We start from the raw sequence: 27,119 nt of genomic DNA, 5'->3' as shown, positions 1-27,119 counted from the left end.
TAGCCACGTGGACACAGAATCCAGTCTTATGTACCTCCTGGTTTGCAAAAGGAGCTATGAATCTGGATTCTTATAAGAGTCTCTCTACTTCGATGAAATTTTCAACAATTTCATACACTGCATAAGCCAAGCTAAATGTATGCAAGCCAGAGGCAGCCTAGAGGCTGCCAGTTTACAGCCTGGGAATTAGGAAGTTGTTGCTCTAAGGAGAACTTGAACCAGTGCTGTGGCAAGGATAAGTGTCAATAGAATTCATCCTAAATAAGCAAGGGATGTGAAAAGAGAGAAGAAATAGAGAATAAATATCAGGTCCAGTGCTTTGATGAGTAGAAGTTCCATTTATTGCAGGGTGGATAGAATGTTATTTTTTTTTCCTAAATTCAGTTCTCATCCTGGATCTTTTTTTGAAAATGTTGAGTTTGAAGAGCCTAAAAGCTATAAATGTACAAACTGAATATGTGAGTGTGGAGCTTATAAATAACCAATATTTAAGAGTGAGTGGAAGAAACAAACTACACAAGAGAAAGCTTGAATGACTGGAGCTAGAAGGAAAACAGATTCAAAGGAAAGTGTTTCCAAAAGGGGACAGTCAGAGTTGTTGAATACTTCTGAAAGATCAGGCAGAAAAATAGCTGAAAATAATTATTTTGTTTCATAGAAAAGAGTCACAAAAGTCAAAGTTCAACTGAGTCTTTAGAAGTAGATCAAAAGTGAACATTGTCAAATATAAATGGCCATTTGCAGAAACTGGATTATCAAGTGAAAGGGAGAAAAGGAAGATATGATCATCACAACGGTGTGTTCATGTGTGATGACTCATCATGTTGTGATTTGTGGACTTTTCCATTATGTGATATCCTGTAAGAAAAATACAAAAATAAGATGTTTTTAGATTGAAAATATTTGACTATATGCTGGAGAAAAGGTTAATAGAGAGGGAGAGGAGGAAGGTATTAATAACCAAGGTCCTTGAAAAAGTGAAGGTGGATGGGATTCTGAGAGTCGTTGGGAGGGTTATCTTTAAGCAAGGAAACTGACAGTGTTAAGATAAAGGTGAGTCTGAGAATAGACAGATTTTTGGAAACTTGAGAAGTTTCAGGAGTATCTCCTCAGTGGCTTCAGCTGCGTGTCTGTGCGTGTGTGTGGAGTGTATGTGTATGTGCCTGAACATGCACACGCATGCACTCTGGAAAGTAAAATTGGATTGAGTACTGCTTGGGATTTTCCAGATGGGTAAAGCAGAGTTTAAGGGGAGAAGGAAGCAAAGGTGTTGGCAAGAGAAGGGTTTGAGTAACTTTAGACATAGCTAGAAGTGCACATGGGGTGAACCAATTCAGTGATGACAGGCTATCATGTTCAAGGGGTGGAGGATGGAAGTGGGGTAAAAGTAGGGCAGGATGAATGGGGTGAACTAGTGGGGCAAAGACTTGAGAATAGCAAGGAAATCTACTCAAGATGGTGACAGGATGACAAATGAAGAGGAGCCAGTGTCATAAGTTAAGGCTGAGGACTTATCCAGAAGTTTCAACAACAAAACAGGTAGAAGGCCTCATGGCCACTCAAATACGACTTTATTTAATCCTCAGAACTCTCCAGTTTTGTACAGATGAGAGAGCTGATACGTGAGATGTGAGTATAGCTACTTAGGAGGAGAATTTCCCCTGGAATCTCATTTGTCCTGACTCCTCAGGTGTCAGACTCCTGAGTGAACTCCTCCTAGTACACAATCCTGCATCTGTTCTTGTACAGACTGCCAAACACCAGCCCTTTCTTGTTATTACTTTGATTTCCCCAGTGGCTGGTACCTTCTTCAAGACTTTTTATCAATATATTATTATCAATAAGGTGTTTTATATTCATATACATAATAGTCTTCAACAGTATAATTGCAAAAGCAATGAACTTGATAATAGAAATTCCTAGAATATAAACATTACTCACCAGTTCAATTTCTATTTATATGTATAAATAAGTATAGAAACAATTGAAAACACATGAATTATGTCTTGATATAGTAGATTCTATTATGAATACTAAAAGATATGTAATGTTACTTATAACCCAACAAACTAATAAAAAATTCAAAAGTTTTGTTTTTCATCATTCACTTTGATTATTTCTAGTGTACTTCCAGGAACTGATTGGAAGGAATCCCTTTTATTGTTTCTTAGAGTAGTTTTAATTTTCAAGGTATTACATTTTATTTCATTTAATATTAAAATATTTTAATTAATTTCTGTGAATAATGAACTCACAAATACTGAAAATCTGGCTATATCTTAAAAATGACATAGATTTAATTTTATTTAAATAAAGTACATTTTAAAATTATGCAGAACTATAATCAATTCATTAAAAAACATTTTAGGAAATTAAGTAGATTCTCTCTTTTTTTTTTTTTTTTTTGGCCCTGCTGGTTAATCAAGCTTTAAACATGTGTACCACTCAAATCCTTTGTATATTTTACCAAATACAAACTAAGAATGACTTTTGACAACTTGAAATGTTGGTAAATCTGTTCATTTTTTAATAGAAGCCAAAATTCAAAGAATTATACTAACTTCTATAGTTTATAGCCCCCTGGGACAGAGGTGAGTCCTAAACCTTTACTCCACATGACAGATAGTACCCAGAGCATGTTCACTTAGACTCTGTTTTCCTCCTGAGTCCAACACTGGGCTTTGTACCCACAGGACATTGCTTATTACCAAGCACTATCTGCTGAGAGGTTACAGACTGATGCCGCAAGGATCCACCCCAGCACGTTGCCATCTCAGGAGTTCTACGAACCAGGACTGGAGCCATCTGCTACTGCTAAACTGGACGATTTGCAGCGTTCTTGGGAAACCTTAAAGAATGTGGTAAGTCTCTGAAACATGGAATTGTTTAGTGGACCAGCCACAGATTACCTTAGCAATTGTCTTATGAAACACATGCAGAGAGTTTACACACTGTCCACAGTTGAATACCCTCTGTTGGGCCACAGAGGTAAGAATGTCACATGAGGAAAGAAATGTCATAATCTACAAGATAAGGGACTAGGAAACATTTGGTAATATCCTTTTCTTCTCTAGATAAGTGAAAAGCAGCGCACTCTCTATGAAGCTTTGGAACGCCAGCAGAAGTACCAGGACTCCCTACAGTCCATCTCCACAAAGATGGAGGCCATTGAGATGAAACTCAGTGAGAGTCTGGAGCACGGCAGGAGTCCAGAAAGCCAGATGGCTGAACATCAGGTAAAAATAGCTATGACTTCAGTTTCCTGCATGATTAAGTAGGTGCACACTCTTGTGACTAATCAGCCAGCCAAGTGGCCAAGCATGTTTTTGGGAGAGCAGACTGACCTTTTTTTTTTTAAATTATTATTATATCATTTCTTACAGAGTAAACAATATTCCAAATGGTGGTTGTTCCCACCACTGCTTCAGGGAGGGATCTAAGAGGGGAGAGATAGAAATTCAGACCTTGAACTTAATTAAAGAAAGCTGCATACCTTGGCTTTGCTTCTTTATGTTTATCACATAAAGTACATTTCCTAATAGTTGCCACATCATTCTATTGTTGTTGTGAACTGTTGTAGGAATAAAATGTACCCCACATCCTCCTTCTGTGGTGACTGTTGTTTTAAGAAATTTAGCCAGCATGTGTTTAGCAGCTTCCCATTATCATTAGAGAATAATTCTCAGACTTAAGTGGACACAAAGGCAGTTGAAGAGTAAGGATTCAAAGTTATAATCTTACAGTTGTCCCTGACTTGAATCTATTTTTAAAAAGTTATATAAACGAGGGAAAGCTTAACTTTACACGAGAAATAGGGATGATTACATTAACCTAACTTGGAAAGGTGTTAAGAATGCATCAATTTAAGATGCATGCTGAGAAAGTGCATATATTAAGATCTAGTCAATGCTTTAGCAGTATGATCAAGTGTACTATTAATATACAATCAGGTATAATTAGGAGCTAGAGGTATTGAGGTATTCACCTAAATATGCAGTGAGACTCATATTTCACTGACACTGAAATACTACTTGATCCTGAGCAGAATGAAGGAGCATGGGATAACCCTATAAAAGGCAGAGGAAAAGAAAGTATTTTTAGATGCAAATTAAGTGCTATAAAAGCAGGATATGAGATGTTTGTCTGTCAAATACTGAGTAATTTATTAGCTTTAAGAGTGAAACTCTGTACTTTGTTTTTTTTTTTTGGAACCCAGGATAACCTTGGAATACATTGGTTGTCCATTTGTATGGTCTATTGATAATTCCATTCTTTTACAATATAGGACTTTACAGTATAACCCCAAAACAAGAACATTTCATCTAGAGACAACATATTGAGAATTAGGGGTTTCAGGTTTTTGACGCTCTTGTAACTTCTTAAGTTACAAGGGACCAATGTGTATAGCACCCATTTTTAGGCCTTATTTTGGTAACACTGCCTTCTATGGGGCTTTCTGCTATCCCAAAGTCATTCATAGTCTGGCTGGGAAGGGTGCTGTAAAAATATAAAATGAAAGTCAGTCTTTGTTTACCTGGACCAAACCAAACATGAGGACAGTCAGGGACCTTGATGACTACTACAGTGCAGTTTCCTTCCAAGTGCCACAGTCCTCTTTATGTGCTACTCCAGTTTTCAGATGGTCAACTGCCATCACCTCTTTGTCATCTGAAGTGTTGTCTGTGGAGTGCCAGTGTGCTTCCTGGAATTCTGTTTGCCCCTCTGCCCTCCAGCCCCTTGCTTCAGTGTGCCTAAAGGGGGAGGACAACTTACCTCCATTTGATTACAGCTTTCCTTTAAACATTCAAAAGGAATTTGGCATAAGTTGTCCAAAGGCTGCATTAGAATGAATTTGAGTGTCACACACTCATATTATCAGGAGCACATGCTCCAGAGGAAGGGTTTAAATACTTAGACACTTTCTACTTTTGAGTCATCTCTGCCTTTGTTCAAAGCTCATCATTCTAGTGTCCCAGGTGTGTGACAACAGCTTGCAAAGACCCTTCACTAGATCCCCCAGGATTTAGAAACTGCATAAAAGAGGATCCTGGTAGTCTGTCCGGACACTCCAGAGTTCCTAACTGAAAATGCAAATTAGCTGCCAATCACTGCTACCACCCCCTGCCTCTCTGGCATTGGTGTGAAAACATGCATAAGCAATGCAGAGCAAAATTATTATTTTGTTCAAGGGTTTTAATGGAGAAAACTCAAAATTGTATATTGATGCTAAGTATTAAGTGCTAGAAATGAATCTGTGACTTTTTTAATACTTAAGGCCAACCCCTTGACTTTCTGTGTATTTCTAAATTGAGAATGGTAATGCAAACAATTCTAGCAGTGAGATGTAGCTAATTCCATGATGATTACCCATCATTTGAATTTAACAATTATATTAATGTTATGATGAGAGGCAAAAAATATATAATGTATTATTTTTCATATAATTGCAAATCTAAAATTTTCCATCTGACCTACTTTTGCCATCTGTACCTATGTTCTACAAATTCTGGGACAGAGCTGCCCACGTGAAAAGCTAATGGTATCACAAAGTCTAAATTGGTTCTTAGCTTTTGGAATGGTATTTTAAAACTTCCAAGAAGTGTTGTAGAATTACTATTTCTAAGTTCCAGCTAAATGTGGATGAGGAAGCCCAGTATACTTTTTTATATTTTCTAAAAATTAGTAGAAACACTTAAATTGTATTTCTTGGAAGTACTAATGTTTCTTTAAAAAGCTAACCTAATTCCTATATTTATCCTCTAAACGTTTGTCTAAATCTACTGAATTTGGGTGGAGTGCTGGGTCTTTCCTGTTATCTTCTCTAAATTGTATGGTAGATCTAATTTTAAGACATTAATACAGTTCATAAGCTCACTTGTGGCTGTTCTAAGTGATAAGCCCTCTGTCATAGAGACCTTCATAGTCATAGGCAGTTAATGCTTTATGGGTATGTGTTGTCTTTGGCACATTAAGCTCAGTGATGGATAGATAGTAAGCAGAGCACTGAGGTAATTTTGTTATTGTTTCTTCTTCAATATATATGACAACTCAAAAGTTTGAAACGAGCTATGTGGATGTTGATAATTCTGAAAATCACAATGAAATTCATGTTTACCTTTGGTGTTGAATCAGACGTTAACTTTATGTTCTCCCTAGAGTGAGTCATTTTAGAGAAGCCCAAGGTATTTCTCTAAACCACAGAAGTGTCATGCACATACCCTCATTGTAAACACAAGTCAGAAACCCAAAGATGTGTGTTTCTTCTCTTTATTTTAGTTTTAAGTCAGATATTGTAAGGCAACAGCTGGCTACCAGCTGAGACAGAGTTAAGGGAGTAAAGACATATTTGACTGCTGGATCTTTTTGTTTAAATTGAAGTGATACTCAAATCACATAAAATTAACTCCTTTAAAGTGTACAACCAGTGGCACTTAATGCTTTCACAATGTCATACAATCACCCTCTCTCTATCTGATTTCAGAACATTTTACCTCAGAAGAAAACCCCATGTCCAGTAAGCTTAGCTGATGGATCTTGAAGTTTAAAACTATAGCTACCTTCCAAAAACATCCACTCTCCCTTGAGAGTAAACTGAAGCATATGAATAGGGAGGCTTTACCCTAAGAGGATGAAAACCAACAGTTCTAAGATGCCTAAACCCTTTTATTCCTTACTGCAGAACATTCAGAGAGCTGTTTTAGAATGTTGTGAGCCTACAACAGAAGCTGGTGATTTCACTGTACACTGGATTGGTCAAATCCACTGAGGTTAAAGGAGGTGGCTTTTTTTTCTTCCTGGTTGCTTCATGATTCAGATACCGATTTTATCTATTGTGAGTTAGAATTAAGTCAACTAGATGTATTGAGCACCAACTACATGCACAGCTGAAAAAAACAAACTTTCTCCTTAATATATGGTTTAAAAATGTGCTTTAGGGGTGGAGTGAATTACCAACATGTTGTGCAAAAACAGCAATGGGATTGTAGGTTACAATGATGGGAAATAGATAAAGGAAACTCTATCAGGTCTTTTCAGAAGCACAGATTAAAAAATTTGTAGTGGCAACAGAAGTGGGCAGAAGGCACTGTAAATATAAACACGTGTGAAGAAAGCCTGGAGGAGGTAATGCAAATGAACATGGTAGAAGATAGTGGGGGGTTCTCCTTGCTTATACAGAGGATCAGTGCCAAAGGAAAAAAAAAAGACATAATAGGGTTAGTCTAGTTATGGAGAATCCTTTAAAAAAAACCAAATATTATGAATTTTATATATTTGGCAATAACCAAAAAATGGTTATGAAGTAATGGAAAATAATTTACTGGAGAAAAAAACATTTTGAATGTATAACAAACAAGTTCAGTCTTTAAATTCATTACAATTTCATTAAAATCCTCCAGCAAGTTCTTTGGTAGAGACTGGCAAACTAATTCTAAAATATTTTGCAAGGGGTACCTGGGTGGCTTAGCTGGTTAAGCAGCTGCCTTTGGCTCAGGTCATGATTTCAGGGTTCTGGGATGGAGCCCTGTTTCAGGTTCCTTGCTGGAAGTCTCCTTCGTCTTCTGACCAACAAGCATAGGAAAAAGTGCTCATTTTCATTAGTCATCAGGGAAATGCAAATTAAAACTACAATGAACTACTACTATGACCTACTAGAAAGACTTAACTGGAAAAGATCCACAAACCAGGTGATACTGGAGTACCATATAGCAATGAAAATGACCAGCTCTTTTACAAATGCAACATAAGCAACTTTCACAATCATGGCAGGGAGTGAAGAAAGCTAGACATAGAACAGTACCTCAGGCATGATTTCAAACAGGCAAAAGTAATCTATGATATTCAAAGGTAACACTGTGATGATCTTTGGGAAGAAGGGAAGTTGTAACAGGGAGGAGGTCAAAAGGGCTTATAGAGCCCTAGGAATGTTCTGTTTCTAGATCTGAGTGGAAGGACATAGGTATATGCAGTTTGTGTAAATATATGAAACTATATATATTTAGAATATGTGTACTTTTATATATAATAATATAAATAATGTATAGATGTTTACATGATATATAGATGTATAGAATAACTTCACTATAAATATTTTTAAAATCGGTTGAGTATGATGACACTTGATATTAGGAGAATAGAGGGGTTTTTTTTGTTGGTTTCTCATATTTGTTGAGAGCCCATTCTAGGAGGCACTGGGCTTAGCCTGAAGCCTACAATCCTGTGGCAGAGCTATGAACTATGCAAATATGGATACATTAGAAACCATGAAATATTAATAAATATGAAGCCAGTATTTCTTTATTTGAAGTGCTGGTGGCCCCTCATGTGGTAGGACCTGTTTTTTTTTTTTTTAACATACCATTCAAATTCTAAATAAGAATTTCTCCTGTCAAGATTCAAGTTAAAGAGTAAGTCATAACATACAAAAAAAAGGGGGGGAAATAAAAAAACATGTCTATAATTGTGATGGATGCAAATAAAGAAGTTAGTGTGCTATTTGCCTGAAAGAGCTGGAGGTCGTAGACTAAGTACAGAAGGCAGAAATGTAGCAAGCAAGAAGGGAGTATGGATAGTACAAGGGTGGGAAGTGATGAGACATACCAGTAGGGTAAGGAGTCTGGCTCTTATTTTACAGACGATAAGCCACTAAATATTTTAAAGCAGGGGAGTGAGAGGCTCTGATTACCTTTTTAAAAGCTTACTCGAATTGCTTTGTGCAGAGTGGACTGGGGAGACTAGGTAAGCCTGTAAAGCAGGAAAGCCACCAGTAGACAGAGCAATTCAGAGAGCCGGCTGAATTGGGATGGGCAGAGGAGACGTATAGGATGCGTCATGGAGGAATTGGTGTTGGATTGGATATGGCAGGTGAAGGAGAGGAGGTGTGATGAGGACTCCTAGGTCCTGAGCTTGAACAATGAGAGAGTGCTACATTTCACTGAGATGAGGAAGACAGAGGAGGAAGCAGGCTTTGTATGTAATACTCTGGAGGTACCCAGGGAAATGTATACTTGGAATATAAAGCCTAAAATTTAGAAGAGATGTCTGAGTAAGGGATACACCCCTGTGAGCATTCAGCGTTAGAAAGCATTTGAAGCTTCAGGAATGGACAGGAGACAAATGAGATGTGACAACAAAGAAACAGGTGAGAGATCTCCCTGGTCTTATATAATGTGAGCTTTGGGTTAAAGTGTGGTATTGTGGAAGACTTGGGGAAATTTGAAATGGAAAAAAATCTCATTGAGGAAGAAAGTAGTGAGTTGTTTTCAACATAGAATCGTAGAGTCGGACTGAGACTGAGCATGTCCCCACTCTTGGACTGCAGGTGAGCCTAATTGAAAGCCAGAAGGATTCATTAACTTGTTCAAATCCATTTATGTTAGGAACACAAATGATTTTGAAGTCAGGAATGCCCTTTCATTTTGGAACTTAGGTTAGTGGGACTTCTGTTTGCTGACTAAATGACCTGCATGTGAAGTATCTAACCTAATCTCAATCGATGTGAGACTCAGCTAGGGACACGATTCCTCAGTCCAAAAAAACTACATACAGGAGTGTGATTCCACAGTCTTCTTCACAGGCACTGATGGATGAGATTCTCATGCTTCAAGATGAGATCAGTGAGCTCCAGTCGTCTCTGGCAGAGGAGCTGGTGTCCGAGTCTCCCGAGTCCGACCCCGCTGAACAGCTAGCCTTGCAGTCCACACTCACTGTCTTAGCTGAGCGGATGTCCACCATCAAGATGAAGGCATCAGGGAAGCGACAGCTTTTGGAGGTAACAAGCCACTCCGCAGGTTCCCCTCACATCCAAATTAACTCTTCAACTTGTGTTGACAAGCATGAGAGTCATTTACGTGATCTACATTTTTATGGTTTCCCTCTCAGAAGAAGCTGGTATTGTGTGTGTCTCAAGGAGGGTCTCATGAATAGAGCACTGAGTCAGTGTGTAGCCTTGAATGTGTCTTTTCACTACTTTCTGACTCATTTCAGCATGAAAAATTGAGAATGTGGAAAGCAAAACTTGGTAGACGTGAGCCTTGTGAAGAATAATTGTAAAGATTTGCATAATAGTTTGCTCTGTTTAAATAAGAGCATTTTATGACTAGTATTATTAATACTCTGAAGAATAAATCCTTAGTCACCCTTAGCCAGTTTAAGCACATTAGTTCATGAAAATAGTTTTGCAATTCTGGTTCTCATGTTACTTAACTTTAACATTATTTAATAGATAAATTTTGGTAACAATAACATGCAAAATAAGTTATTTTGCTTTTTCTTGTTCTCTTATCATTCCTGGCCCTAAACATATGTGATGTTCATATTGATACTCCTATAAATTTGATTAGACTAGAGACTGCTTAAGGACCTTTAGAGTATCTGTCTCCTGGTATCTCAGGGTCAAGCGGCTTCTCTGGCACATAATCAGTTCTCAATTATGTTCTCAATTTATTATTATATGAACTTAACATTATTTAGCTGCTGGTTATGCTGTAATTCAGTTGAACACAGACCTATTGTTGGGTGTGTAGGCTCTTTCCAGTTTTACCTATTATAAGATTAATCAAATCATATATTCATTTATTTTTTGTATGGGAGACACTTAAAATCAATGTGTTAGCTTTATTTAATCTCTATTTTCAACTATTTAATAAAAACTGAAATTTAAAAATAACAATATAATAAATTATTAATGAAATAATTTTTAAAATAAGGTATTCCCAGTACTTGTATTAAAAATTAATTTTTTAATTCATTAATATTGTCCCTAATCATACTTTGAAATCCTTGTGGAGTTTTCAAATGAAGTGATTGGCTTGGAGGCTTTTTTTTAATATGAATTATTTGCTATCATTGAGAAAACCCAGAGACATATCCAAAAAATTTGAATTTCCTCCTTTACTTAAGAAACTAGTACCACTGAGCCATCTGTTCCTGTAGGGAATCACTTGCCTGAAATCACATTGTGGTGCTCTGAATGGGCTTGCCCACCACTCCTTATACTTTCCCAGACACTAAGGTAAAGTACCTATTGCCATTTACTCTCTTATGCCATTGTTTCATTCTAATTGTTGGTCAATTTCCATTATTTACATTACCTGCCAAGCCCCATAGGTATATTATGTAAGAAGCTTAAACTCTGGGTTCATGTTAGTATCATCAGAGAAGCTTTTAAAAAATACTAAACTTGAGACTCACTTCCAGAAATTCTCATTTAGTGCTCTAGGATGTGGCCTAAGCACGTTTTATTATTATTATTATTATTATTATTATTATTATTATTATTTTAAAGATTTATTTATTTATTCACGAGAGACAGAGAGAGAGAGAGGCAGAGACATAGGGAGAGGGAAAAACAGGCTCCATGCAGGAAGCCCGATGTTGGACTTGATCCCAGGACTCTGGGATCACGCCCTGAGCCAAGGGCAGATGCTCAACCGCTGAGCCACCCAGGTGTCCCATATTATTATTATTATTTTTTTTAACTTTCACAGGTGATTCTGATGCACAACCAGGACTAAGAACCTGGTGTTCTGTATTGTGTTGCATCTTAATGATTTTACTTCATGGTGATGTATGTTACATTCTACTTTATTCATCAGGAGAAGTTAAATGATCAGCTTGAGGAACAGAGACAGGAACAGGCCCTGCAGAGGTATCGCTGTGAAGCCGATGAGCTGGACCACTGGCTCTTGAGCACTAAAGCCACTTTGGACACAGCACTGGGTACAGCGAAGGAGCCTATGGACATGGAAGCCCAGCTAGTGGACTGCCAGGTACAAAAATGGTCTTGAAGGAATATTCCAATATCACAGAGTATACTGTGTTTAACTACAGAAATTATAACAGTAAAAAGACTTGATATGGATATATGATTTTTCTCAATCAGTATATTGTATATATTTATTGTATAAATATATATTGTATATATTTATATATTTGTATATATGTAGAAAAATAATATCTTATAAAAGATTAAGTGAAATTCAGAATTGGACTTATTAGTCTTTTGAAAAATTTTACCAGCGGTGTCTACTCTTTAGAAAATCTTTAGCTTCCTAAAGGACATTTTTTTTTAAAGACTGTAAATACTAAAACACTTATGGTATCTATATTTAGTGGCTACTAAGGACTACAAACCCAATGAAAAGAATTAATATCAGTAAATCAGACTGTGGATAAACACAAAAGGAGGTGCCCTTAAGTGCTCTGTTGCAATATTGGTTCTAATTTGGATATATTATTTGGACAACTTGGAAAAACTCAGTTACAGGCAGATAGACTGAACATAGGAAGGTTGTCTTTTGGAACAGAGAATTTCCTTCCTCTAATGTGGGGTCTTTAGGAATTTTTTTTTAAAGGATTTATTTATTGATTCATGAGAGACACAGAGAGAGGCAGACATATAGGGAGAGGGAGAAGAGGCTCCCTCTGGGTGCCAGGAACTCAATCCCAGGACTCAGGGACTCAATCCCAGGAACTCAGGATCATGACCTGAGGTTCAAAGGAAGATGCTCAACCACTGAGGCACCCAGGTGTCCCAAGGTCTTTAGGAATTAATGTAAAATGACATTAAGGTTTTTATTGTAGCATTTTTTTATCTCTTCATTATGGAAAATTTCAAACACATGTGTAAGTATAGAGACTAGGTAATGAACTCCAATGTACCAATCACTGAATTTCAATGATTATCAAAATAATAGACTTCACGGGGAACCCTGGGTGGCGCAGCGGTTTAGCACCTGCCTTTGGCCCAGGGTGCGATCCTGGAGACCCGGATCCCACGTCGGGCTCCCGGTGCATGGAGCCTGCTTCTCCCTCTGCCTATGTCTCTGCCTCTCTCTCTCACTGTGTGCCTATCATAAATAAAATAATAAAAATAAAATAAAATTAAAAAAAAAATAATAGACTTCACACATGGCTGAAGTATGTCTAAAAGCTCTTTCATTTAACTAGCAACTATCTAGTAAGACTTCCTAATCTACAGGGTTAAAATATCAGCATGTGTGACTCCATATGTCTCTTATTTGGAATCAGGAAATATGAGAAAACCATTAATGAATGAATGTTTTCTTCTTAATATGTAGTATGCTATTTTGATCATTCCTTTTATTAGATTTTAGATTTATTGTAATATTGATCATTATAACTGGGATTTTTAAATGCTCTAGGCAATTTATTTATGTGTATTCAAAGTATTGTTATTCTCTGCCTGGATGGTAGAGAATAAAGAACCACGTGTGAATGTTTTTTAAATTATTTATATCATCTTTTCTAAAGTTTCCTTACTGGAAAGAAACATCTATTTTTTGCATTCCCTTCTAAGTGCTTAAAATTAGCACATGTACTAACTAGCATTCTAAAATTATATTTTACCATTACTCCTACCTCTCCCTTTTGGATGTCTCTATTTTTATGGCTATGCATAAATTTCACAATTCAGATAATATATTTTAGGATTTTTATGAAGCATTGAAATGGTATTTTGATAACATTTTTAGAAACTAGAACCATATGGAATCACACAAATACACAGCAGTTCCTCAGTCAATTCAAGTGTAGTATTTAAGCCAGTTGTGTAATTAGAACTGTGGCTGTTATGAGGGTCCTATTATGACTTTTGGGGCTCTGGGCACTTTGCTTCTGTGGGCTTCTTCCTCTATAAAAATATTAAAAATTGTATTTTTAGTATAACTACTTTGGTCCAAAGACTAATATGATCTAGAGTGGATTCATTATTACATATTCATTGTTATATTCATTTGTTTCTTCCGATTTTAGAAGAAATTAAAATTAAGATTTTTATTGGGCCTCTAAAAGTATTATGAGCCCTTAGCGCTGTGCCAACTGTGCCTAGTGGTAAAGTCTTGGTATAACTATATTAGTTTCTCAAATAGAATCTTCAGGGAATCATCCGTTAAGCCCCATTTAATTAAATATTTCATGCTTTCATTTAGTTCTAGTTTTGTAGTTTAAACATATATTCTTAAAAGTTGATGGTAGTTTTTCTGATTTAAAATACTTTTCTCATTAGTAAATATCTTGATTGAAATTAGAGAGTGCATTTTTTAAAAGTTCAGAGTTAAGGAATATAAAAACAGAAGGATTTCTGCAGAAAATAAAATGATTGTTATTTGTTTACCTTTGATGTTTTTATCTTGTTCTTTTTTAGTTTTTGTTTTAAACTTCACTTTGGAAGAAGGGAGACTAGTTTGCTCCTTCTCAAAATCTAGCTTGTATTTGAGAAGAAAAGCAGCCTTAGAAAGTTGTCTCAGAAAATGAAAATAAAATTCTTAGGAAAACTTTTAGAAATGTAAGGTTAAAACTGCATTATATAAAAACAAAAAAAATTAAAATCAAGAAATAAGAGCAACAACCTGAAAAAAAAAAAAAAAAGAAGCAGTGTCTTGAAAGAGAGAATAACGGTTGATTATATGATATCTTTACTACTATTTGTCATAAGCATCACAATCTAACACTAAAATGGTAAAACAGTTGGAATAATGGGATAAAGCAAAGGTGTGGTCTTTTCTCCTTATCCCTTGGCTATATGAAATATGCTTTTGTATGCTTTTAAGATGTTTTCCATTATATAACATCTAATCTTAAAGACAAGAAAAATTAGGAAGCTCAAAGAATCTGAAAATCTGTAACTACTCTTCAGGTCTGTCAGAAAAGTAGGAAAAAAACATGAACGCATACTCTTTTGGTGAAAGACTAGAAGTATTGTGTTTCGCTGTGAGAAATTATCTTTATGTGCAGAGACTGGCAGGGTGTATGAATTTCATCCTCGTTTTGGTTTTCCAGAACATGCTGTTGGAAATAGAGCAGAAGGTGGTGGCCTTATCAGAACTCTCAGTCCACAATGACAACCTGCTGCTGGAAGGCAAGGCTCACACCAAGGAGGAGGCTGAGCAGCTTGCCATAAAGCTGAGAGTGCTCAAGGGGAGCCTCCTGGAGCTGCAGAGAGCCCTGCACGACAAACAGCTCAACATCCAGGTGAGGGCTCCAGCCACCCAGTGCTCCATCCTAAAACATGGCCGCCAAGGCGCCTTTTCCCAGCCTAGGATCTGTAAAGGAAGAGCTGTGGAATGTACATACTTACACACACTTTGGCACTGATTTTCAGATAGGTTTTGTAAGGACTGTTTGAACCCATAGACCCAAAGCCTGCAGTACAGGAAAAGAAAAGATCATGAAAATAAATACCCATATTTAGCAAATATACTATTTAAAAAAGTATTTCAACATAGGTCATAGATTAAGATATTCAATGGCATTTTAATATTTTTCTTCTATTTTCCTACATTTTATTTTTCAGATATACTTAGACTTTTTGACTTAGGGCTCATACCTTACATTGTCATATATTCCAAATGAATTGAACCATTTTATTCTCATGTAGTGACCTTAATATTCCCAAATAGTGATTTCTGTTTTATATCCCTGGAACTTTTGGGGGCATAATATTAGCCTAGTATATCCTTTAACTTTCCTTCAATTTCACCCTTTCTGTGTCCTTCTGTTTTAGATTTACCTCTTGGCTATACTTTGTTGGTTTTAAACATTTATCTAATCAGAAAATCTCTGACATTGAAAGGACAGGCTTAGCCCATTTAAATTTACTGTGATTACTGATGTGTGTAGATGTCTTTTATTTTACTTTTAAAATTTTTGTTCTCTTCTTTTTTATCCTTTTTAACTTTTATTTTTAAGTGGTTGACTGCTTCCCCCCTCCCCTAATATCTGCTCTTTACCACTCATACCTAATAAATTCTAAGTTTATTTCTTAATCTCCTTCTAGGGCAGTATAATTAGAACCTTGGAACACTTTCACTCAGACTTCTCCTCATATACCTTTCATACTGATACTGTCCAATATTTTAATTTTGTTCTTTTTAATCTGTAAAAATTAGATATTGCTATTGTTATCCTATACAAATATTAAGCAAACATTTATTGAGAAGCAACTGTGTGTCAGCTGCTATTTTATACAATTGAGTGAAAGAGCCTGGAAAATAACTACCTGTATTTGGATGTCTGTATTTATAGCTATATATTCCTGACGTCAAAGGATTATGGTTGGAGGAAATAGACAATAAATAAAATTAAAAAAAAATAAAATTAAAATACATTATTATATATTAAGTTAGGAGATGATAAGAGCTATAGGTGAGATACCATAAAGTGGATAGATGGGGAAAGGCAATCTGGTTGGATTTGCAGTGCTAAACAGGGTGGCCAAGAAAGCCCCCTAAAGTCACATTTGAAGGAGTGAACTATGCAGATATGAAGGAGAGAGTTCAATGCAAAGGGGAAAGCAAATACAGAGGCCCCAAGGTGAGATCATCCTAGGTCTGTTCAAGAAGGCCATTGTGGCTAGAATGGAATGAGCAAGGGGAGAGTGGCGTCAAATGAAGCCAGACACAGGTAACAGGGAACATGGTAAAAGGATGTTATAGGCATTGTATACACTTTGGTTTTTACCCTGGGGGAAATGAGAAGCCACTGGAGTGTTTGGGAATAGAGGAGTGATAAGATCAGCTTTTATCCACTATAGGGAACCAGAGTAGAAGCTCAGACACCAGTTTGAAGACATGGCATAGAGGTTGAGGTGATGAGAACTTCCTAGATTCTGGATAACTGTGAAGGTGAAAACTATCTGAGGAACAGATGTGGGGAGAGAAAGAGTAGTTAGATCAATAGTTTAATTTCAGATAGTGCAGTGTGTGATGTTTATTCAGTGTCATGTAGTGGCTGGAGTTCAGGGGAGAGACCTAGAGTCATCAGCCTCTAGATGGTCCTCCTTAAGGTATGAGGCTTGATGGGATCCCAAAGGATTGAGGAGAGATGAAGACCAAGGTCCTGGAATCAGGCGCTAGAACACTCCAGTGTTATGGGTTTGGAAGTTGTGGAGGAGCCTATAGAAGAGTGTAACAAGGAGAAGCCAGGGAGGTGAGAGGAAGATGGAGAGTTTGGTTCCTAGAAGCTACTTGCAGGTAAGTGGGGCAAGATGAGGATTGGGAGCTGACCATTGGATCTCATGACATGTAGGTCTTTGGTGACCTCAACAGTAACTGTTCCAGTTGTATAGAGAAGGCGAAGGCATTCAAATGAAAGTGAGGATAAGGAGGGACGGGTTGGAGAGGAGAGCAAGTGATTCAGGAGTTTCCCTATGAAGAGTAGCAGAGAAATGATATACTTTAGAAAACATTTTAAGGCGATCCCTGGGTGGCTCAGAGGTTTTAGCGCCTGCCTTTGTTTGGCCCAGGGCATGATCCTGGAGTCCTGGGATCGAGTCCCACATCGGGCTCCCTGCATGGAGCCTGCTTCTCCCTCTGCCTGTGTCTCTGCTCCCCCCTCTCATGAACTCTCTCTCATGTGCATCTCATGAATAAATAAAATCTTAAAAAAAAAAAATTTTTAAATCAGAAGAATGTGGCATGCCTACATGTAGATGGAAACAACTCAGTAGAGGAAAGAATGATGAAAAAGAAGTTGATAAAAAATGTGTAGGAGGGAGAAGATAGAACCAAAGGGCAGGGTGTGGTCTCAGAAGTACAGTACCAAGGAAACCTCTTATCTCCATGCAGGTGCTGGCGGAAGACAGGGCACCAATATTGTGGTGGAAACTTAATGAACATACTATTCTGCTTGCTTTTGTTTTCTCAGTATAATGACAATTTTTTTCAGACTACACTACATATTTTCAGTTCTTTCTGCTAATCATATAATTCTGTGATCTGGAAGATCAAACCTGATCAACAGAAAACTATTAGAAGCAATGGAAGAATTTAGTAAGATGACTGGCTTATTTTAAAAATGGAGAATCCAGGGCACCTGGGTGGCTCAGTCGGTTAAGTGGCCGACTGCTTGATTTCGGCTCAAGTCATAATTTCAGGATCCTGAGATGGAATGCACATTAGGCTCCACACTGAGCTGGCAGTCTGATTGAGGATTATTTTTCCTCTCCCTCTGCTTACTCTCTCTCAAATAAATAAGTAAATCTTTTTTTAAAAAATATAGAATCTATAACTTTGCCATGTACAAACAAAAAACAACTTAGAGAAATAATAGTTTTCTATCTGTGATATCAACAAAATATGAAATATTTGGAATCTCAACAAATAATATTTTAAAACATGAGTAGAAAGAATGTGAAAAAATGGACAGATAAACTCTATTCTTAGGAACATAATATTTTAAAGATGGCAGTTTTTTCCTGTACTAGCATATATGTTTAAGTTATTTGGAATGTAATGCAATGATATAAAATGTGACAAAATGATTCCAGGTTTCCCTGGAATAAAATAAATGTGAAAATAACCATAATATTCTGAAACTGAAGAATTATGAGGAGCTAATTTGATCTTAACATATGTTAAAATACAATATTACAAGAATTAGAATAGTTCGGCATTAGCACAGTAAATGGATCAACAAAAAACTTTACAGAATACATATTCCAGAAAGAGACCTCAATATTTAAGGGAGATTGATTAATGGTTAATGTAGCATTTCAATTCAGTGAATAAAATAATAATAAAGTAATAGATGAACCACTTGAAATATGATAAACTAGATTTCCTATACCATTCTTTGCAGAAAAAAAAGTCATCATAGATGGACCAAATATTTAAATGTAAAAATTTAAACCGGTAAAGTTCTGGATATATGGGTATTTTTTAAAAAAATCTTAGGATGGGAAGGATCTATGCCAGTATGCCCTAAGCCCAGAATTTTAGTTTCTTTAAAAACTACAACACAAAAATGAAAAAGTTCTATTACCACCAAAAACACAGAAACCACATGAAAAGACGTGGACAAAAAGGGAAGAAACTGCATAATTCACATGTCAAGGAATTAATTCCCTTAATTTCCACAAATCTTTTGTAAACCAATATGAAAAGGTCACGTGATAGAAATATGAACAAAAGATAAAGAGACCATTCAAATGAAGAGACGAGACCTACAAATGGCCAGTGAATGTATGAAAAGATATTTTAACTCACTGTTGGTTAAATAAATGCAAATAACGACAAAATACAGCTTTTCACTTTATATTTACATACTTCAAAATGTACATGTAATCTGACTTTATGAATCAAAGCAACAAGAAAAGTGTTAAAAATATAAAATTAGAGAGTAAGGAATATAAAAAAAATTTAAATTGTAATTAAAAAATCAAATTTGAACAAAATGAGGTTAATTTTCTAACTGTAAAAGTTTATACTAATTTACTTGGTTTTATAGAAAAGTATCATCAATCTAATATATAGTGCATTTTTTTTCCTAATGGTGTTGTATGAATGAACCTTATCTCTAAAAAAACCAAATCAAAGGAAAGACTTCAAGGTTTCACATCTGGAATAGTAATTTAAAAAGCTGCAATTACCCTAAAGGCAGGTAGGAAGGGAGGGGGAACCTGATATGCAAGTGGCACATGTCAGGATAAAAGGGGGTTTGAGGGGTGGAGGTGAGGGGATAAGGATACACTTTCCAAGGCCTCAGGGCCTGGTAAAGGCATATAAATGAGTGAAGCAGGCCTAGTCAGAATCTTGGCAAGCTGGTCTCACGTCAAGCAGTTATCTTCAGCTCCATCTATTACAGAAGATTTTATAGGCAGCATTGCTAGATCTTTCAGAGAAGGGACATTTGGATTATTTTTAAAATCTCCCAATTTTAAAACCCTGTCATTTAATTCTAAAAATTCTAAATTAAAATAATTTGTGTGCCAAACAGAGGGCAGACTAGATTCTTTGACTAGCACTTTGCAACTGCTATCCTGAAGTCTCCCCATCCTGGTGTACCACCTCTTGTCTTGTCTTGTATGGCCATAAGCACACCATTTCTCAGTGCTGCTTGCCTACAAAATGGTCAGATCTATCACAGTCATCTTTTTAACTAGTTATAGTTATATCAAAAAAAAAATATATATATATATATCAAAAAATATATATCAAAAAATAACCAATCCCTTGAGTCCCCCTCCCACTAATAGATTCCTTCTCTTTATGAAGTGACAGAGAGACACATGGGCATGTAATACTCTCTTGAATTACATGGTATCTTTCCTCATAAAAGGTTAATCATTTTCACACATTATCATCCTTTGAAGGAGCAGAGTTTGCCCTATATAAATAGTGAAACGCTTTGTAAAGAAATGTTTTACTTAATGTTTAGCATTTCCAATCCTCACTAATCTTCCAAAGAATGTTCCTGGCAACCGTGGTTACTGTTCTAGTATTTCCAAAATAAACAGCTTATGTAGCTCCACCCCTGGGGGACTCTAGGGACTAAAGCTGCCTTACTTCCTCTTTCCTTAGGTAGGAGAGAAAATGGTTATCAGACGTATTAGAATGTAATTACCATTATTCTATTCCTTCTGTCAGTGCCTTCTCATCCCCATGGGAAAAGGAATGAAATTTGAACTGGATCCTTAATCATTTTTTGTTTCCTGTGGTCCAAGTCTTATGTTTCAAAATGGCTAAATCAGTCAAAGAAAAATTTACTAGCTGAAAAATGGAACCTAACCACATTAGAAAATACATACTAAACATCTGCTTTTGATGCTTCTTAATTTTTGTTTCTCTAAAGCTGTGGATTCAATTAGTGAAATATGACTCCCCTTAGATTTTAAGTCTTAGATTCTGAATATGTGTCTGTGCATGTAAAACTAGTTAAGCTATTCTTAAGATCTAACATTGCAATTGTTATTTTTTCCAAGCACAAATTTGCTGTGAGGAATTTGGAAAAAAAAAAAAAAAAAAACACAAAAAACAAAAAACCTCTTAATCAGACAGTAGTAACCTGTGCAGAAGGGTGAGGTGATGCCCTTGAGAGGTTACCATATGAGTCTCTAGGCTGGGCTCTGAAAACAAACCTTTACTGAAGAGCAAAGCGAGGGAAAGTGATCGGATCCCACGAGAGGCATCAGGTCATGGCCAGGGCCACCATTTCATCAGCTGGGGCAGCTTTCCCTAGAGATAGCATTCAGCCTTGTACACTGACTTCCCTGGGGTCATTCTCCGCAGGTCCCCTTTGACCTGCTGTTTCATCCTTACCAGAAGAGCCACAGTCTTTCAGAGTTTATGTTGGGTAGATAGTGCATTCTCAGATGGGAGAGAATCTGTTTCAGGCAGAAAATTACTGGCTTCAGTGCTGAAGAGTGCCCATTCACCTCATACCTCCTACCTTCAGGAGAATCACTGCTCATCTGTAAGAAGCATTACTGGAGGAGTGGGGAATATACTGAATGGGGTGTTTCCAGTCACCCACTCTGAAGGTCCTGTGAAATGCACATGGAATACTTTAGGCCCTGGCATCCCCATTGTTCTATATGAGCCATAGTTTCTTTCTGGGAAGCTGGATCATCTTAAAGAAAAGGAAGTTACTTGTGAGCTAAGGTGGCTCAGAATCTGGGAGAGGATTATGTATCATATTACCTGTGGGTTTCATGGTTTCCTTCCATTCACTGTTCTTCAGGCACTGATACCAACATTACAAGTTCATTATCTCCACATTATCTCAAACATTTTGCAATTTAATCATGAGACTAATGAATAAAACAGAAGAGTAAATTGACCCCATTTATTTTCCTTAACAGCTAGGGTAAAATTTTGAAAATAAGAGGAAGAGAAGGGTCTTTGTGGGTGATCAAGCTGGATGACCTAGAGCAGCTGGATCCCAGTCCATGGTCAGATGTAGCAATGAAGAACCAAAGGACTGAGATATAGGAGCCCTGGAGCTTAAGGGAGCAGGACCACTCCTTTGCGGAAGCTACTTGTAAACTGTCCCCCTTCCCTGCCCCCATGGTACAGCCACACTGGCCTCTTCACTTGTTGTTGCTCTCTCTGAGATGCCAGATTCCTCTCTCTCATGGTCTCTGCTCCAACTGTTCCTCAACTTGGAAAGCCCTCTACCTAGGTCTTTGCCAGGCAGGTGGTTTCTCATCGTTCAGTGCTCAATGCAGTTGTCTCTTCTCAAGATGCTCTCTCCCTGACCAGCCTAAGAAACCTTCCCCTTCACTCTCTATGCCATTATCTAGTTTTAAGTTCTTTATGGCTCTTATCTCAACTTATCTTGTTTATTATCTGTCTCCCCAGAAGGACCCTTGCCTGGCTTCTTGGCAGAAGATGCCTAGAATAGTGGCAGACACACAATGCATGGTTATTTAATAAACATTTAGTGAATGAGTTATATTAAGATTGTGTACTTTATCTTTTTGACATATATATACATATGGGTAGAAGGATTCTCATTTGAACTAATTCCATTCTGTATGCAGTATTAGAGGGCCTTTCAAATTCCATCAGAATCATCAAGCATGATGGATAAATTCCTGCCTCAGTAATTAATAATTACTCTTGTCTTTCTCCCTTAACCAAACATTATCCACGCCAGCAGTGGCAACAGATGACAGTGGGGTCTGGTCTGGGTGGTGATAGTAGAGGAAGTGAGATCTAGAGTTATATTCTCATGGAAAAATTTCTGGAATATCTGGTGACCACATCAGTGAGCTAAAAAAGCCTAGCCTCTAAGTAGACAGTTTCCCCCTCAAATATTTGAGTATAATCATCTATTTATTGTTCTCTTTTCTGCAAATACCATAAATTCGATGGGTTTTGTCTTACCATTTTTTTTTTTTAAGTCTGGTTTCACATCCAAATGGATCTACTTTGGTATCATTATACAGACCACACCAAAGTTGCCTTTACTCCATTTGGTTAAGGTTTTTCTGTGGATAGTATGACTCTTGATTTCTGCCTCATTAAAAGCAGGGAACAGCACAAGAGAAGGAGGAGAGCCATGTGGACCTGACTGCCAGCCAGAGCCCTGGTGTCCAGGAATGGCTGGCCCAAGCGCGGACCACGTGGACCCACCAGAGACAGAGCAGTCTCCAGCAACAAAAAGTAAAGCATTTCTGACCCCTCTGTAGCCTGCAGACCTGCCAAGCAAACACCTTGAGAGAAATGTTTTATTTTTTTTTATTTTTTTTATTTTTTTTTATTTTTTTATTTTTTTTTGAGAGAAATGTTTTAGATGGACAAGTGACTTCTGTACTAAATACAAAGTGCCCCTTTATTTTCTCTTTGGACAGAAACAAGACCTGGCTAACTGTTTCAGTGTACTTTCTTATGACCACTGGAATGATTAGTCATTTTAAAGCCTGTTCTTTAAGAAAAGCTTGTGCTCAGGTTTACAAATAGCATGACTCAATTTTAATCTGCCTTATGAAGGTTACCTACTCTATTTTCAGATTTGCCCGAATTCAAGCCTATTTTATATAATAACCTCAGGAAGGCCTTTGAGAATTGGTAAAAGCCTGAGTTATGTGTTTTTAAAAAACTTATTAAAAATGAAATTTATTTTTCACTTTTAAGTAGATACCATCACAAAATAGGATTAAAAATTAATTGCCTAGTGAAATAAATGAGCTGATAAATAAGAATGATTTCTCATTGATACTTTAGCTTTATGTATAGGGCATATTAAAATATTTTATTTTCTCAAACAGAAAAGAAATTTTTCATAAATATTGAAAAAGTAAACCCAAATCTTGTCCAGTTTATCAAGCAAGTTGCGAATTCAAGAGAGCTGCTGAACTCAAGGATTTCTCTCAGCTCTGGCTGTATTGATTTTGAAGAGTGAAAGTGCGTTGTACACCACTTGAGGGCACCATTGCCCAGCAGAATTTTTCCCCCCATTAATTTTTTTCCAAGAGATTTCAGAGATAACTTTTATAAAAACTAAAGAAAGGTATAGAGTACTTTGGAGACATGTTTGTGCATTTACCTAAACCACACCTTTTATGCAACATCTGAACTTAGAAACTTATTACAGGAGTTCTCTGAGAATTTTCTAGACCTAAAACCATGATTGTAGGCAATAATCATAAAGTAACACATGTTTTCATTTCTCCTTTTCCTTGAGCAGGAGTTGGAACAGGAATTAGCAGAGCAGAAGAGCCTCCTGCGGTCAGTGGCCAGTCGTGGAGAGGAAATTCTCACCCAGCACTCAGCTGCAGAGACCTCTGGTGGTGCTGGGTATGTTTCAAAACACTTTCTCCCAACTTGCCCTGATTTGAAGAAATGTAAACATCTCACTCAAAATTTTAAACATCTGCAAAATGTTTTCACTTTAAGATATTAAAATTATTTGCATTTTGAACATTTCTTGTACAGCATGAGTATAGCTAGTAATTATGATGGCTCACGGCTGATAGCTAACTTGTTTGCCCTCTTTCCAGTATGCTGAGCATATCTGTCCAAAGAAGATGCTTATGAGTTCATTTTTTAGAATCAAATAAGAAATGCATTCTAAAAATAAAAAAAGAAATGCATTCTAGAATTAGATCCATTGTGTTTCTAGCTGAGTGATTATATCTAACTGCAAAGCATTTTCCCTGCAAGAGCTTATCTTCCCCTAACATCACTCTGAAAAATAAAAATAAATGTATGTGCCCACTAAATATCTTGATTTTTCTTGATCATATCTGTCTGTAGTTTCTCATTGAGTTTCGAGGCCTGGTTTGGAATGGAGTCTGAAAGCCTTGTACACAGCAGAGCAAAGTGTTCAAATAAAAGTGAAGGAAGTTGGAGAATTTTCAAGTTGGAGATTTTGATTTCAAAGGCAGGATGAGTTGAAGTATCCTTGCATTTTAAGTCAGATCTGGGTTTTAACTCTGTTTCTCCAGCTGTCACTATGGAAGAGGAACTCAACTTTAAGCTTCAGTTTGCTCATCTTTAGGATTACAGCAATAATTGACCCCCTCCATTTCAGAGGGGTTATGAAAGTGGTGGGCACAACTGAGAGGATATGCAGGAAAACTTTAAAATCCAAAACATTAAAAAAAAAAAAAAAAGTTTCAGTGAAACCTGTGTGCTCATGCATTGTAAAGATTGTGATTTAGTAGTATCCTTCGGCAACCAAAATACAGCAAATAGCTTTAACTCCACTGACTCCAACATTGTCAATTCTGAGCATTTATTGGAGGAAATAGCCAAAGGAGAAGATATATGTTATGGAAGTGACTTTTGAAATATCATTTAGAATACCAAATAATAGAAAAGGGGGAAATGCCTGCTAGTATTAAAAAAAAAGCCTAAGAAAGGTTTTTGTATATATATATACAATATATATGTATATATATGTATATTAATATATAATATTTGTATATATATACAATATATATGTATATTAATATATAATATTAACAAAAAACTATATGATACCAGAAAATATATATGTGATACTAAGTAAAGGTGTAATATAAAATTGTAGGTATAGTATATGCATGAGTAAGAACCGGACTATACAATATAGATGATCAAAACTAACTTTTGGGGCACCTGGGTGGATCAGTAGGTTAAGTGTCTGCCCTTGGCTCAGGTCATGATCCAGGGTCCTGGGATCGAGCCCCATGTCAGGCCACCTGTTTAGCAGGGGAGTCTGCTTCTCCCTCTCCCTCTGCCCCTGCTTGTGGTCTCTCTCTCTCTCTCTCTCTCACTCTCACTTACTCTCTCTCTCTCATATAAATAAATAAAATCTCTTTAAAAAAGCTAACTTTGGAAAAGATAGATGCAGAGCCTTTTATTGTATTTTTTTTGCAGTTTAATCAATACTTATGAAATGTCCGTGACATATAACATCAGTGTTGACTATATGTTTGTATATATGGCTATGTTTAAGAATTAAAATGCAAGATGATAGAAATTGAACTACAATTCAATTGAAATAGAAAATAGACATGACAAAATATATAGGAATTAGGTTGTCATCAAAAAGAAAAATGAAACAAAAAGACAGCAGAAATATTGATAAAACTAATAAGTATGAATTTAAAAAGAATACAAATGAAAACTGTTATGACATCACTAGTCAGGAATTCCATAATCTTAAAACTCTAAAAATTATGTTAAAATATGAAGGAGTTTTCAAAAATCCTGATTGTCCATCATGCTTACAAGCACAGATAAGGCTGTAAATATGTGTGTCTGTGTAAATCCAACGTGAGAAACGCCATCCCTTGCATGCTGACTGAGTCAAGACGTGCCTTTGCTTTTCATTTTCTATTCTGTCTCCGATTCTTCTAAAACATTTATTCATTTTTCACAATTTTCTGAATATTTTTGCCAAATGCTATTTTTACAAAGAACTCATTCACACATTGCCTCCTCATCATATGAATAGTCACAAAAAGCAGCAGTAGGAATCTTCTGTGACTTTCTTGCCATGATATTTTTCTTTCCTTGGCCTTTAGCTTTGGAAACAACTCAGATGAAAGACAAACAATTATAAATTGCTGTTTCAAATACAAAAATATTTTAAAGAGAAATTCACAGTGCAATACTGCCTTTCTACACAAGATTCGCTTTAAAGACTGCTTTATAAATTTTATAAATTTTTAAATTTTTAGTCCAAATCTTTAGAAAATTCACCTGTAAATCTATTGATTAAAGTTCAACCATGCCTTTCAAGTCTCTGTGTAAATAAGCCAAACAAACAAACATAAAGTAAGCAATATCTAGTATCCAAAAGTAAAAATACATGTATTTTAAAAAGAACAAAATAACATTGCTAGGGGAAAAAAAAACAACCCTGTAGTCAGACTTCACCTTATTAGCTGATTTCTAAGACTATCAAATATGAATTGGTTTATGTAAGAAAACCCCTATGAGAGGGGCATGATTTGCTTCAAGGGTAGAAATTTAATATATAAAGAATAAATACTATATGATGTATAGAAGGTTGATGGAGGGATCCTTCTAAGATAAGGAAACTCAATTGGATATTAATTGATATAAATATCAAAGGGAAGAATATTTTTCCATGGGAAATAAAAGGCTTTGTTCTAAGTTAAGACTGATTTGCTGCTGGCATTTTATATGCATTAATGATTAAGTGTAAGAATAGAGATATTTAATATCCCATGGTTTTATACTAAAGTGTTATGTAAACATAAGTGAATTAAAAATACAGTCCAGCAATACAAATGACATCACAATAAAAAATTTAATTTCATAAGAACTTTAAAACTTTTTTTATTTAAAAAGATTTAAAAAAAAAACACAGAAAACTCCAGAGACTAAGATGACGAGCCAAATTAGAGATACTAACTTGATTTT

The 27,119-nt window shown here is 36.2% G+C and overlaps 1 protein-coding gene across 17 annotated transcripts in view; it reads left to right on the top strand.

The window, feature by feature from the left end:
- The window catches only part of SYNE1 (spectrin repeat containing nuclear envelope protein 1), a 449,233-nt gene that overhangs the window by 292,163 nt on the left and 129,951 nt on the right, over positions 1-27,119 (top strand). For 10 of the 17 annotated variants that reach the window (XM_038526343.1, XM_038526344.1, XM_038526348.1 and 7 more), the window contains 7 exons: positions 2,694-2,861; positions 3,075-3,236; positions 9,563-9,769; positions 11,595-11,768; positions 14,800-14,991; positions 22,770-22,904; positions 23,929-24,038. In XM_038526343.1, coding sequence (XP_038382271.1) covers positions 2,694-2,861; positions 3,075-3,236; positions 9,563-9,769; positions 11,595-11,768; positions 14,800-14,991; positions 22,770-22,904; positions 23,929-24,038 — 1,148 coding nt within the window. Of the gene's footprint in view, positions 1-2,693; positions 2,862-3,074; positions 3,237-9,562; positions 9,770-11,594; positions 11,769-14,799; positions 14,992-22,769; positions 22,905-23,928; positions 24,039-27,119 lie in introns of those variants that run through there. The other 7 variants (XM_038526347.1, XM_038526346.1, XM_038526342.1 and 4 more) reach the window with 5 other exon arrangements.

The sequence above is a fragment of the Canis lupus genome, chromosome 1 (genome assembly GCF_011100685.1).
Source record: "Canis lupus familiaris isolate Mischka breed German Shepherd chromosome 1, alternate assembly UU_Cfam_GSD_1.0, whole genome shotgun sequence".
Taxonomy (NCBI): domain Eukaryota; kingdom Metazoa; phylum Chordata; class Mammalia; order Carnivora; family Canidae; genus Canis; species Canis lupus.
This window is presented reverse-complemented; position numbering and strand designations above follow the sequence as displayed.